At 43.5% G+C, this 12,853-nt stretch overlaps 1 protein-coding gene across 3 annotated transcripts in view; it reads right to left on the bottom strand.

Annotated features, from left to right (window-relative positions):
* Window positions 1-12,853, bottom strand: part of FRAS1 (Fraser extracellular matrix complex subunit 1) — a 299,172-nt gene that overhangs the window by 168,057 nt on the left and 118,262 nt on the right. For all 3 annotated transcript variants that reach the window (XM_043544852.1, XM_043544853.1, XM_037896738.2), the window contains exons 4-9: window positions 11,987-12,079; window positions 8,530-8,689; window positions 4,690-4,823; window positions 989-1,072; window positions 379-480; window positions 93-284 (exon numbers count right to left, since the gene is read on the bottom strand). In XM_043544852.1, the coding sequence (XP_043400787.1) occupies window positions 93-284; window positions 379-480; window positions 989-1,072; window positions 4,690-4,823; window positions 8,530-8,689; window positions 11,987-12,079 (765 nt within the window). The remainder of the gene's footprint in view (window positions 1-92; window positions 285-378; window positions 481-988; window positions 1,073-4,689; window positions 4,824-8,529; window positions 8,690-11,986; window positions 12,080-12,853) is intronic.

Raw genomic sequence — 12,853 nt, 5'->3', positions numbered from 1 at the left:
CCAAATTCTTAAGGTATCTCATTAAATCAATCAGTAAAGAAAGAAAATCAGGAACTGACCATTATATTCTTAAAGAAGAAACCTTTTCTTACCAAGGCGCACTCCACTTTGGCACACTCTCCGTTCTGACAAGTGACTTGTCCTCCATCACACGTGCAAAATTCACAGCGAGTACCATTCCACATCTCATTGTGATACCTGATGGTGCCTTCGTAGAAGCAGCTTCCTTTGGAAGAAACGCACTCCTCGCAACATTTCCCAGGACGCTGCACTTTGTTCTGATCCTAGCAAACATCAATACTCAGTAAGTGCAGCCCTTTATGAAAGGGGCGAGTGAGACACGCAGCCTGAGCGCGAGGCCGTGCACTGCTGCATTACCTTCTCACAGGTACGTGGGGAACAGTCCTGTTTAAGACACTTTGCTTCCCCTCTGTCACATACACAGGTAGTGCAGGAATTTTTCTTCCACTGCTCACCATGCTGGCCAGAAAAAAGATAGATAGATACATACATAAATAAAAAATAAAGCAGTAACCATCACCACATTCTCTCCTGGAGTATGTATTTCCCCGTGAGTTCCTTATATGTACATGTATCCAAGTACAGAGATTTTTTTTAAAATCAGTGCATATTGCTTCACGTGCATAGAAACAGTGCATATTGCTTCATGATCAGGATATAAAAAGGGAAGAAGAGAGGATAGAGTGACTTTCATCAATGATTTGTTTTCCCACTTAAAAAAAAAAAAAAAGATACGTGAACAGTAAATATCTTATCTAATTTATCCCGTCAACCTGGCTGCAGCTTGCCAGCAAATTCCTTTATATTTCTAATCCCTTTCAACTCTTAGCTTCCCAGGAAATAAAAAAAACAGCCATTGTACCAAGTTATTAATGCTGGCAGAAAGTCAGATGTTAGGGAGGGGAAAAATAAAGATGTGCCAGAATTCATGTCAGGTTGGTTTTTGGTGTGGTTCATCAAAGGTTACCTCATACACTTTTCCAGATATGGAACAGGGTTTTGGAACACACTCTGGGCAACATTTTCCAGGAGACACAACCATAGCTTCATCCTAAAGATTAAAAAACAGAAAACTTTATTTAAAAAAAAGAGAGATGAGCAGAATAATAGTTTGAAAATTAAATATGCAGCCCAGCAGCCTAGACCTGTAACTCCTGCAAAAGATATTTATATCTATGTGATAACCACTAGCCACCTAAGCCATGAATTAGGGTAAGAATTTTGGGGTCAGCTTTGCATTCTGCTGTAAAAGTAGAAGGGCAAGCACCAAGACACTACATCTTATTCTTTGGCCATTGAGACAGACAATGGTGGAACCATGACTAAAGAGAAGCAGTATGGTCTACAGGATTAGGCACAAGACTAGAAATTAGGAGAGATCTAGAGTCTAGACCTGGTTCTGCCACTGATTCACTTTGTGGCCTTGGATGAGTCACTTAACCTCTCTGCCTCAGAGGTTGTCTACACACCAACTGGCATCAGTTTAGTTAAATTGGTGTGGTACAACCCTCTTCAGTCTAAGAGTGGCTTATTTTGGTTTCGTTTAAACTTGTTGCTAATTGACCTAAGCGAAAATGAAATAAGCCTGCTGGTTTTAACCAGTAAGACCGTTCACACAGCCTTTTGCAATGGCTTAACTGAATCAGTCTAAGGCCTTGCCTGCACTAGAAAATGAAGTCGGCTTAACTGTATCAGTCAGGGGTATGAAAAATCCACACCCGAGTAGCGTAGTTAAGCCAACCTAACCCACAGCGTATTCAGCGCTAGATCGATGGAAGAATTATTCCATCAACCCAGCTACTGCCTCTAGGGGAGGTGGCTTACCTATGCTGTGGGGAGCACCCCTCCCATTAGCGCAGGGAGCATCTACACAGAAGTGCTACAGTGGTGTAGCTGCAGCATTTTAAAGGCAGACATACCCTAAAAATCACATTTAGTTAAAACCTGCACAATTCTGCGTGTAGATCAACCCTCAGTCGCCCACCAGTGAAGTGGGAACAATAATATTTACACCAGTATCTACCTCCCGCCGCATAGGGATCTAGTGAAGATTAATTAGTTAATATACCTAAGGTGCTCCGAACATGAAAAGTGCTATAGAAATGCAAAATAGTATTATGTTAGCTCCTGCTTCAGGAGATAGCATGTAAATCACAAGCTTCCAAAGGGAGAACAAAGATGACTGTCATAGAATCACAGGACTGGAAGGGACCTCGAGAGGTCATCTAGTCCAGTCCCCTGCACTCGTGGCAGGACTAAGTATTATCTAGACCATCCCTGACAGGTGTTTGTCTAACCTGCTCTTAAAAATCTCCAATGACAGAGATTCCGTAACTTCCCTAGGCCATTTATTCCAGTGCTTCACCACCCTGACAGTTAGGAAGTTTTTCCAAATGTCCAACCTCCAAGGGATGGGCTGGAGAGCCAGAAACCTCCTGGGAAAGTTCATGGTGGTAATTCATAGATTTTGCCAGATAAAGACTAACAAATGACCCTTTCTCTGACTAGAGTTTTGGGGACTGCCTCTTGTTCCCTGGAGACAAGCAAGCAAAGTGAGCTTTGAAACTGCCAGCCACTCTTTTCATGTTCCACCAGAAGCTGCCTGCTCAGGCCTAGGGAACTTTCACTTGCAGGGTATTTTTCCTCTTCTCTCCTGGCTCTTTGATGGTACGCACTGTACAGAGCATGGAGAGCTAAACAAACCCTTGGATTACACACACTGACCGTACCTTTTCCCCACACATCGTCCCATTGGAATAAAGGAGTAAAGTACCTCTTCAGGTGAGTGAGAGTGGCGGGATCTAAAAGAGCCTTGAAGAAAACACTGACAAAGATGGCAGAAGCTTCTTAAGTTCCCTCTTTGCAGTGAGGCAGGAGAAAGACTAGAGAGAAGGGACAGAGCATGGCTATCTGAAGGATAACTTTCCCTGGCTTGCCATTCTGCCTGACGTAGCATATGAGAGAAGCTACCCGTTCCTGTGTGCTGTTGGAAGCCTGGACCGGGCAATATAGGTATAAATACACAAGCACAGAGCACTCAAAAAATTATAGTTATAGTGAGCAGAATGGGATTCTTGCCATGCCTGCTAATGCGCTTTCCATTAGGGCACCTTGTTAGGAAATCTATGGAACATTATCAGTATTAGCTAGGGGGGATTTTTGGTACATTAACTTGGATGCTTCTAGCTGATTAGTCTCAGACACGTCATGGCAACCATGTTCTCATTCCAGTTTCTATTAATTACGTTTTAATGACTAACTGATTAAACATTAGTGCAATCAATCAAGGGTACATTTAAGTACATTTAAGAGGAAAAATTCTAAACATTTAGAAATTTTGCTTTAATTTGCTCTAATGAACACCGCTTAATCTCGTAATATTAATTACACATCTCAGCACGAAGTGATTAGTATTCAGAGAAACAGCTGGGCTTTTTTCAAACAGGAACCAGTGTTAATTACATGAACACCTCGTCCCTTAACACATAGGTGGGCGAGCATTAAAAGAAAAAGCTTTGTGATGGATGCTTTATTTTCCCAGTTCTAAGGTGGGAACCTTCATCACCACACACCAAGGGAGACAAAATTCTGGATTTGCGACGGGAATGCGCTTGACGGGGAAACAAAAATCAGGAAAACTACAGCATCTCGAGAACAACAGTAAAGCAGAACAATGTGAACTCCCTGGAAGCTGGTTTCTTATTTTACAGATGAATGGGGTTGCACATGAGCAATTAAACCCAGGGTTGTGAGTTCAATCCTTGAGGGGGCCATTTAGGGATCTGGGGCAAAAATTGAGGATTGGTCCTGCTTTGAGCAGGGGGTTGGACTAGATGACTTCCTGAGGTCCCTTCCAACCCTGATATTCTACGATGCTAAATCCAACCAGATCCCTTGCTCTTTTTTTGGCATTCTTGCCTGTCATCCACCAAATATATAAAGTACTAAGTATGCTTTTGATTTCCTGGATTACCCAGCATACTGGAATTCTTTTAGTTAACGTTCGTACAGTGCTTTGAATGTGAAAATCATTGTGTACGTGCGAGGGAATAATGACTGTCATCTTAAGCAAAGAACTGGGAGCCAGAAGTGCTCAGATTCTTTAATTTAGGCTAAATTACTGACTCGCTGGGTGAAGTTAAGCAAGTTATCTTCCTAGCATTGCTGGCTCCCAGGCTTTTGCTGTAATCAGTAGACAACACGGTCACCTTTTGGGAGTAATTTTGTAAAGCTGGCTGAAACTTTTAGTTTGAAACATTTTCAACTAAATTTTGGGAAGGTTCTTGTCAACAACAACAAAAAATCAGCAGGTTTCAACAAAAGCTCAAAAAACCTTTGAAGAAACATTTAAATAAAACTTTGCTTTTTTCAAAATTGTTCACAGAATCAAAAAATATTTCCTGACCAGCTCTACAGAATTCTCTGGATTACAAAACCAAAAGCACAGCTGGTGTTTACAATACATTAGACTGTAAATAAATGGACGTGGCTGGAGGTTTGGGGGACTTATTTTTTTGTGGAGCGTACACTTCTCCTCTTTTCTGAATCATGTTTCCTTCAGTTATAACTATTAACCTGCCAGTAAATATGTTCTTTTGAGAAATGCAGATTTCCCAGGGAAAGGCAAAACTAATAAATTGCACAGATCATTGACAGGACAGTTTTTACCTGGCTGCACAACACTGGCTGACATTCGGCTGTGAAGCATTGAGCTGCCCCATTCCTGCAGACACATTTGGAGCACTGGCTGAGGTGCCACTCCTCGCCATCCCGAAACATTTGGCCGTCAAAGGAGCAGGACTCTAAGAGACAATTAAGACCATCAGAGGAGTGAAGTTCTGGAACAGCCTTCAAAGGGGAGCAGTGGGGGCAAAAAAGCTAACTGGCTTCAAGACGGAGCTTGATAAGTTTATGGAGGGGATGGTATGATGAGACTGCCTACAATAGCATGTAGCCGATCTGCGACTGCTAGCAGTAAATAACTCCAATGGCCGGTGATGGGGCACTAGATAGGCAGGGCTCTGAGTTACTACAGAGAATTCTCTCTCAGGTGTCTGGCTGGGTGGGTCTTCCCCACATGCTCAGGCTCTAACTGATTGCCATATTTAGGTTCAGGAAGAAATTTTCCCCAAAGTCAGATTGGCAGAGAAGTGTTCGCCTTCCTCTGCAGCATGGGGCACGGGTCACTTGCAGGTTGAAACTAGAGTAAATGGTGAATTCTCTAACTTGAAGTCTTCAAACCATCATTTGAGGACTTCAGTAAATCAGCCAGAAGCTAGGGGTCTATTACAGGAGTGGGTGGGTGAGGTTCTGTGGCCTGCAATGTGCAGGAGGTCACATTAGATAATCATGATGGTCCTTTTTGGCCTTAACATTTACGAGTCTGTGAGTCATTCTGTGTTTCCATTTTCATGTTTTCTTTAATTTCCTCTCCTCATGCAACTCCTTTCATCTCAGATCCATCCCCTACACTCTAGGAACTTCTGCCTCCTGGAAAGCCCAGAGGTAGCATCAGACCATGACTTTCCTTACTAACTCCATTTGGCTGCACAGCGTTCACCTGTACACATTTTTCCTGGTTTCTCACATCCTACCAGCACAATTTCACATGTGCAATGACTTTATGGACATTCACAAACATACAAAAAAGACTGCAGATGTAGGACTCATCTACTGATTAGCATCTGCAAGGAAGAACTTTAGAAGAGCCATCTCCATGAAGCTGACCCAGAATAATTGCAATATTAAAAAAAACCACTGCACCAATTCATTGTCCTGTATGAAATTATTTATTTATTATCTATTTGTTTCTGGTAGCATCCATGATGTATGAGATGCTTTACAAACACAAAAGAAAGCATGATCCTTGCCCCAGTAAACTGCTGGTCTCTGTCTAGTTACCAGTGGACAAATGACCTAATTGATGTTGACAGCCTCAGCAGAGAGACCAAGGATTACAGTAAGAGTCCAAAGTTACGTCTGAGATTTAAACCAATGAAAGCAGAAGAGATATCTTAGTACTGGAGAAATGCATCAACCATGATACTTCCTCCTGAAATTGTCCTGACGTGCTTTGAGATCTACTTCTGGGTTCTGACACCTGTATATGAGGTTACAAACTACAGGTGGTACCTATATTCGCAGTGAAGTAAGTTCAGGATAGATTCATAGAGTTTAAGGCCAGAAAGGAACCAGTAGATCATGTAATCTGACCTCCTGAATATCGAAGGCCATTAAATTCACCATGTTACCCCTACATTAAGCCCAGTAATGTGTGTCTGACTAAAGCCTATCTTCCAGGAAGGTAAACAGTCTTGACTCTAAGACACCAATAGATGGAGAATCCCCCACTTCCCCTGGTAGTTTGTTCCACTGGTTAATCACTGTCACTGTTAAAAATTTGTATCTTATTTCTAATTTGAATTTGTCTGGCTTTATATTTCAGCCATTGCTTCTTGTTATGTCTTTATTCGCTAAACTACAGAGCCCTTGAGTACCCTTTACTTTCTCCACATGAAGGTATTTACAACCTGTATTCAAGTCACTTCGCAATCTTCTTGTTGATAAGATAAACAGATTGAGACCTTTAAGTCTCTCGCTGCAAGGCATTTTCTCCAACCTTTGAATCATTTTTGTGGCTCTTTTCTGCAACCTCCCCAATTTTTCAATATCCTTTTTAAAATGTTGACACCAGAACTGGATGCAGTATTCCAGTAGCGGTTTCTCCAGTGCCATATACAGAGGTAAAACCACCTCTCTATTCCTACTCACTACTCTCGTTCATGCCACTGAGGATCGCATTAGCCCTTTAACCATAGTATCACGCTGAGAGCTCATGTTGAGTTGTTTGTCCACTATGACCCCTACATCCTTTCTCAGAGTCACTGCTTTCTAGAATATAGTCCATTCAATACACATGGCCTGCATTCTTTGTTTCTAGATGTGTAACCTAGCATTCAGATGTATTAAAACTCATTTTGTCTGAAAGGACCCAGTTTACCAAGTGATCCAGAGCACCCCTGTATGAATGCCCTGTTCTCACCATTACTTATCACTCCACCAATCTTTTAGGATCTGCACATTTTATGAGCAGTGATTCTAAATTTACATCCATATCACTGATAAAAATGTTCAATCCTGGAAAAACCTCACGAGAAACACCCCATTTGATAAGGATTCCCATTAATAACCAGTTTCTGACATCTGTCACTTAGCCAGTTCTTAATCTATCCAAGCTGTTCTGTAGTGCTAATGTATGGAACTAATTTTTTACTGAGATATGCAGCCAGAGCCATCCCTTGTGTAGGGCAAATTGGGGTGACCGCTCTGGGCCCCACACTTTGCGGGGCTCCGCAGGCCGATGCAATTGGCTAACGCAGTCGGTCCCAGAAGAGACAAATCCATCACTTCCGCCCTAGGCCCCCCCCCGCTCTGGGGGGCCCCGTGGGCGATGCGATTGGCCAGTACGGTCAGTCCTGGAAGAGATGAATCCGTCACTTCCACCTCGGGCCCTGCACCCCCTAGGGATGGCCCTTCATGCAGCACTAAGTTAATATGCCTTACAAAACTCGAAGGTAACTGCATAACATACTTAATGAACCAAACTTGTAATCTCATGAAAAACTGAAGTCAGGTTTGTTTGACAAGACAAGTTTGAATAGTGTGGACACTGCCACGAAGATGTGCTGTACAGCCTAAGGGCCACTGATATTTTACTCACGCCATTTCTACCTTTTTTACTAGTCCAACAGTTGAGTCTATTCAGCCTGCATGTCACAGCTGATATCATGCGGCTAAGATATTGCAAACAATCTGACTTGTGCTAGTTTCAGCCCTGGTGTAAGCAGTTGCAAGTCTACTGAATTCAAGTAGAGTCGGGGTTCCCCTCTCTTAAGGAGGGGTGAATTTAGTCTGTAGGCCCTAAAGGATGGATAAAGTACACAGCTTCAAAAGTAAGTATAAAATCTGAAGCATCTGTGGATTTAAGTGAAGATTTTTGAATTATTTTTGTGCATGTGGTTTAAATAAGACTGTGTGTGTCTCAAAACGCAAAAGGCCTGATTTATCGGAGGGGGAAAAAAAGATCAATAATTTCACCAGCCTTTAAGAGATTTTGCCTTTAGGTTAAAGCTGAGATTTCAAAGGGACCTATGGGAGTTGAATGCCCAACTCCCATTTAATTTTAATGGGCTCTGCACCTCCAAATCCCTTAGGCAGCTTTGGAAATGTCAGCCTTTATCTACAAGAGCCAAAATGAGCAGCGTGAAAAGAGAATTCGGAGAAGTTCTATACCCCGGTGTGTGTCTGGGCAGGGTAGTGCACAGGAGACGTGAAGCAAACGGATTCAAAGCAAAGGGGAAAAATACTCTTCATTGATTTGAGAACTGAAGAGATGGTCTCACCTAATCATTAAGACAATGTGCAGAGCAGCAACGTCAACCCCACTCCTTGGGGCCACTTCACTAAGGTGAAATTCACTGTGTGGGGCGCCCCTTTCAAAATACTCACCACCAGTGCCCACGCATTTGGGACAGCACTCTCCTTGAGCGACGTACTCCAGCTCCCCCCTGCCGCAAGAAAGGGGTGGGCAGGACTTGGGGGGGCAGCTAGCCTTCCCATTGGCACAGGAGCACGCCATGCATGCAGAGCTTGCCCACTCCGTTCCATGCTGCAATGGAAAAACAAAACGGGAAATGTGTAAGCTACTTTAATAGCCAATGAGACTGGAAATAATTTTTGCTCCAGTGAGTTACCCCGCGCCAGTGCCTAACTTTCCTCTTCTGCCAACATGCCCAGGCTCTGTAACTCACGGCCAAGGCTGCAGTGCAGACACTGGTCCCTGCAACAGAGGGACATAGTAGTCCTGTTGGGATCAGTTCAATAGAGAGGGTCCCCCTGGTGGCGTCAACATAGCATAACCTAGGCCAAAGGACATACATCTAATGGATACATTCTCCCCACCCATGACTCCCTGTGTGATGGGCTGAGCTGCCATGTCTAGACCAGACACAACCCTGCAGCTATTCTGTCTTTACCTGGCTTCCATTAAAATGTCCAGTAGGATCTACACACATCTAAGGACAATATCTGTCCTCAGAAGTTTAAACTACGAACTACAGTGTATCTCACAACAGCCAAACCCTGCTTCCCTTACGACCCAACAACTATGCTGGATCTGCTCTCCTGAGCAGGGTTTGGCCCAGTAAGGAACGCACTGCTTTTTGCAGTACACTCCAAGGCAATATACAGAATCTTCTTTCCTTAGGCTCATTACCGAGCAGAAAGCCGTCTTGGAAGACTCTATTAGGTCCAACAGCACATGCATCACCACTCACAGAAGGCAAGGATATAAGCTGTGATATTGTTTGAAACGGGAAATGCAAAATTTTAATTTATGTGAAACACGCAACATGGAAGTTGGGCATGGACAAAACCTGCTGTCAGCTGCAGTGTAAGCTTTTCTTTCCTGGGGTGATTACTGGGGACAGTTCTGCTGGCTAGATATTTCTAAAACAATGATGAAGACAGAAAGCATTTGCCTGGCTCATTGACAGAAAGATAATCATCTTCCCTTATGTAATCTGCTCCAGCCATTAGGATGTACCCTTCGAATATGAACGCTGCCTAAATATGCAGCCGGCTCTATAGTAAGGATGAGACACATGAGATTGCCGGCATGAGGCTGATCTTTATTTCCTGCCTATGCGAGGCAAGTCAAGCATACCAGAGGTTACATCACAGTCACATGACAGCAATCAGCAGGCACCAACTCCAGCAGCTATAGTTACATCTCTCCCATTAAATAAACAGAACAAATGAAAATAAAACATAATAGGAGCCAAAAACAACTGCAAATTACTGCAGCCAATTAGTAAAACACTTCAGTCAGACAGAGGGGAGGGTCGACAGCTTATCTATGGTACTTATATGACTCTCGTTACCATGGCATCTGAACACTTCACAATGTATTTATCCTCACAACATCCTGTGCAGTCAGGGTGTGCTATTATCCCCATTGTACAGATCGGAAACTGAGGCACAGAAAGGCTAAGTGACTTGCCCAAGGTCACCCAGGAAATCTGTAGCTGAGCCAGGAATTGAACCCAGATCTCCCAAATCCTAGGCTAGTGCCCTAACCACTAAACCATCCATCTTCTCAATTCCCCTTTCAGAGCAATTCTGCCTGTTATTGGACATCTGTCAATAAGTACCATCTCTGAACCTCACTGGGGCTTTTTAATCACATGGACACTTATTCCTTCTGCTGTGGCCTGTTTGACTATCGAGGTGGATTGGCCCTCCTGGAGCCTGTGTTTGCATAGGTACGGGTTACAGAAGTGTATACCGTCACATGGCAGAGGTCAGTATCTAACAATGCAAGTTTCTGATGGTAATTATAGCCACCACTTTGAAGAAGGCAAGCATGCCCAGGTCAACACTCAGTTCTTTTCCCAACAATACTATCTTGTCTCATTTAACTGCAGAGCACAGCTGAATGAATGAATGAATGCACCAGACTCTCCACCCTTCTCAGCCAAACAGGCCAGGCTATTGTGAATTGGCCCTTTCCCTTTGCATGAACTGTAGCAAACAAAACTCCCCATATGGCCATTATCTGATGGCAGAAGAAATTATAATGGGGCAGGGGGGCGGGGGACGACAACGATTAATGGTGCCTTTTGCTGCCTTCCACAGAGTGCTGGATTGAAGAGGCAGCCGCGAGAGGACATTCCAGCATTCTTTAGTGAATACATGAAGGCTTGGTTATCTGCCCAAAAGTTCACTTGAAGAGATACCTTTCATTTATGAAAGAGCCAAAAATTTCACTGACCCGGTTCCGCGTGTCATAAAAGCATGTGCATTGTGGAGTCTGAAGCCGCCCCCATATTGGCCAAGTAGATGAATTAAACATTTTGCTGATATTAGCAAGGACCACGCTCAAAGACCTGGGCTTATCTTGACTTAACTAGAGAGCGACGTGCCAGCCAGACGACATCTTACCTAGACAAGATCTACGAAGAGTGGTTTGCTTGGGGAAAAAAATTAACAAGTTGGATTTCAGTGAGGGGTGTGCAGAACCAGTGTACAATGTAGAGATTCTGAGGATTACCTAAAAGGGCTTCTCTGTTACCAATAGGCCAAATCCTGTAGTCTTTACCACGCTCCTTACTTACTCAATGCTTATGTAGGAAAATCCCACTGAGGGTTTTGCTCGAGTAAAAACTGGTAAGGTGGGTAAGGACTTCAAGCGGTAGGCCTCTTGTCACTAGAGAGGTGATTCTTTTATCACATTTATAGTGGCCTGGATATTCACTTTCAGAAAAAGACCACTGATCAATATTCTCTCTCACTCCTGAAATGCACTACAAAAAGTGGAGGTAATTGTTACACGTCCCTGCAGCTGCAGCTAGAGAACCCAATGCACTGGGTTCTTCATAAACATACTTGTCAGCCATGTTTCTAAGCCACACCTCCATCATGGTTTTGTACAATGTCTACTCTGCAGTGGCCTCAATCCTCAGCTATTCCCAGTGGGAGGAGCTGGGACTGAAGGAGCCATTTACTTCACTCTGATCCTGGGGGTGGCCCCTGGAGAAGTTTAGAGTAGCCCCAGAAATGAGGATTGCTCCAAACACCCCCCAATACACCAAGGGCTGCAGGGGTTAGAGGTGCAGGACCAGTACACATCCGCTGGGGACTCTCAGCTGCGAAAAAGCTGTCTGCTTTCCAGTCCCTCTAGGGGTAAAGAAACCAGAGTGAAGGTCAGGACTGACCACAGTGTGACCTTGGCGGGGAGGTTCTTTGCTTAAAAACTTCGTCAAGTCCAGGAGATGGCTTTTGAAGTACCTAACCAGCCACTGATTTTGCACAGGCAAAAGCTGCCACCCCTGAATTTAGGTGGACAACCGGAGAGCTAAGGAAGGGAAAATAATGTTAATGCCAATGGATACTTAAGAGCACTTACCGCATGGGTTTGGCCTTCATGCTGGCAAAATCCTTCAGTTCCTGAGGCGCACTCAGGGCAGCACATATTGGGGGCTATCCAGAGCACTTCCCCCTGAACAAATAGAAGAAAGTCCTATAAGCAGTACAGGTGGAAGGGGTGACTCGGGGCGTGCGGGGTGGGGTTTCTTGTTGCACATGGCGCTCTCAGTTTAAAAAGGAATGCTACTAATCAAGGACTTTCCTGTGAAGAGCTGTTGCATTGCTTTGGGATGCTGAATTCATTCTTATCCCCAAGGTGTGCATAGGAAAACACACACACACACACACAGCATAAAGAATCCTTTGGGAATATGACTCATTTTTCATTAACTCCCTGACACCATCCGTTTCAGTGACAGATAGGAAAATGATTGGGAAAAACTGACTCTCAACAAGGCAAAAAAATAAATAAATAAAATTAAAAAAAGATTAACCCATACGTGATCGCAGGGAAACTTGTTTTCTTGTTTTAAAATTTAATTTACTACTTTTTAAAAATATCATAAGTGGAAACATTTTCTTCCTTTCTCATTAGAGCTAGTTGGGAAAAAGGAAAAGGAAATTAACTGATTATCAATTTTGTTTTGTTTTGAAATTCCCAATTTTTGTTCAAGTTCCAAAATGTGACATTTTCAAAATTTGAAAAATATCGACCATCTGTATTATATTGCCCCCTCAGTGTTCCCAGAGGAACAGTGCATAGTTTGGCTGCCACACTCTGTGCAGCAGCAGGGTAACAGATGAAACCAACAGGCATGTGTGTTCACACTACCATGTCACACTGAGGGCAGGAGACATTAGTAAAAAAGTTGGCAAAAGCTCTGGAGGTGCTTTGCTTCCATTCCTG

Source organism: Chelonia mydas, chromosome 4, assembly GCF_015237465.2.
Source record: "Chelonia mydas isolate rCheMyd1 chromosome 4, rCheMyd1.pri.v2, whole genome shotgun sequence".
Lineage (NCBI taxonomy): Eukaryota > Metazoa > Chordata > Testudines > Cheloniidae > Chelonia > Chelonia mydas.
This window is presented reverse-complemented; position numbering and strand designations above follow the sequence as displayed.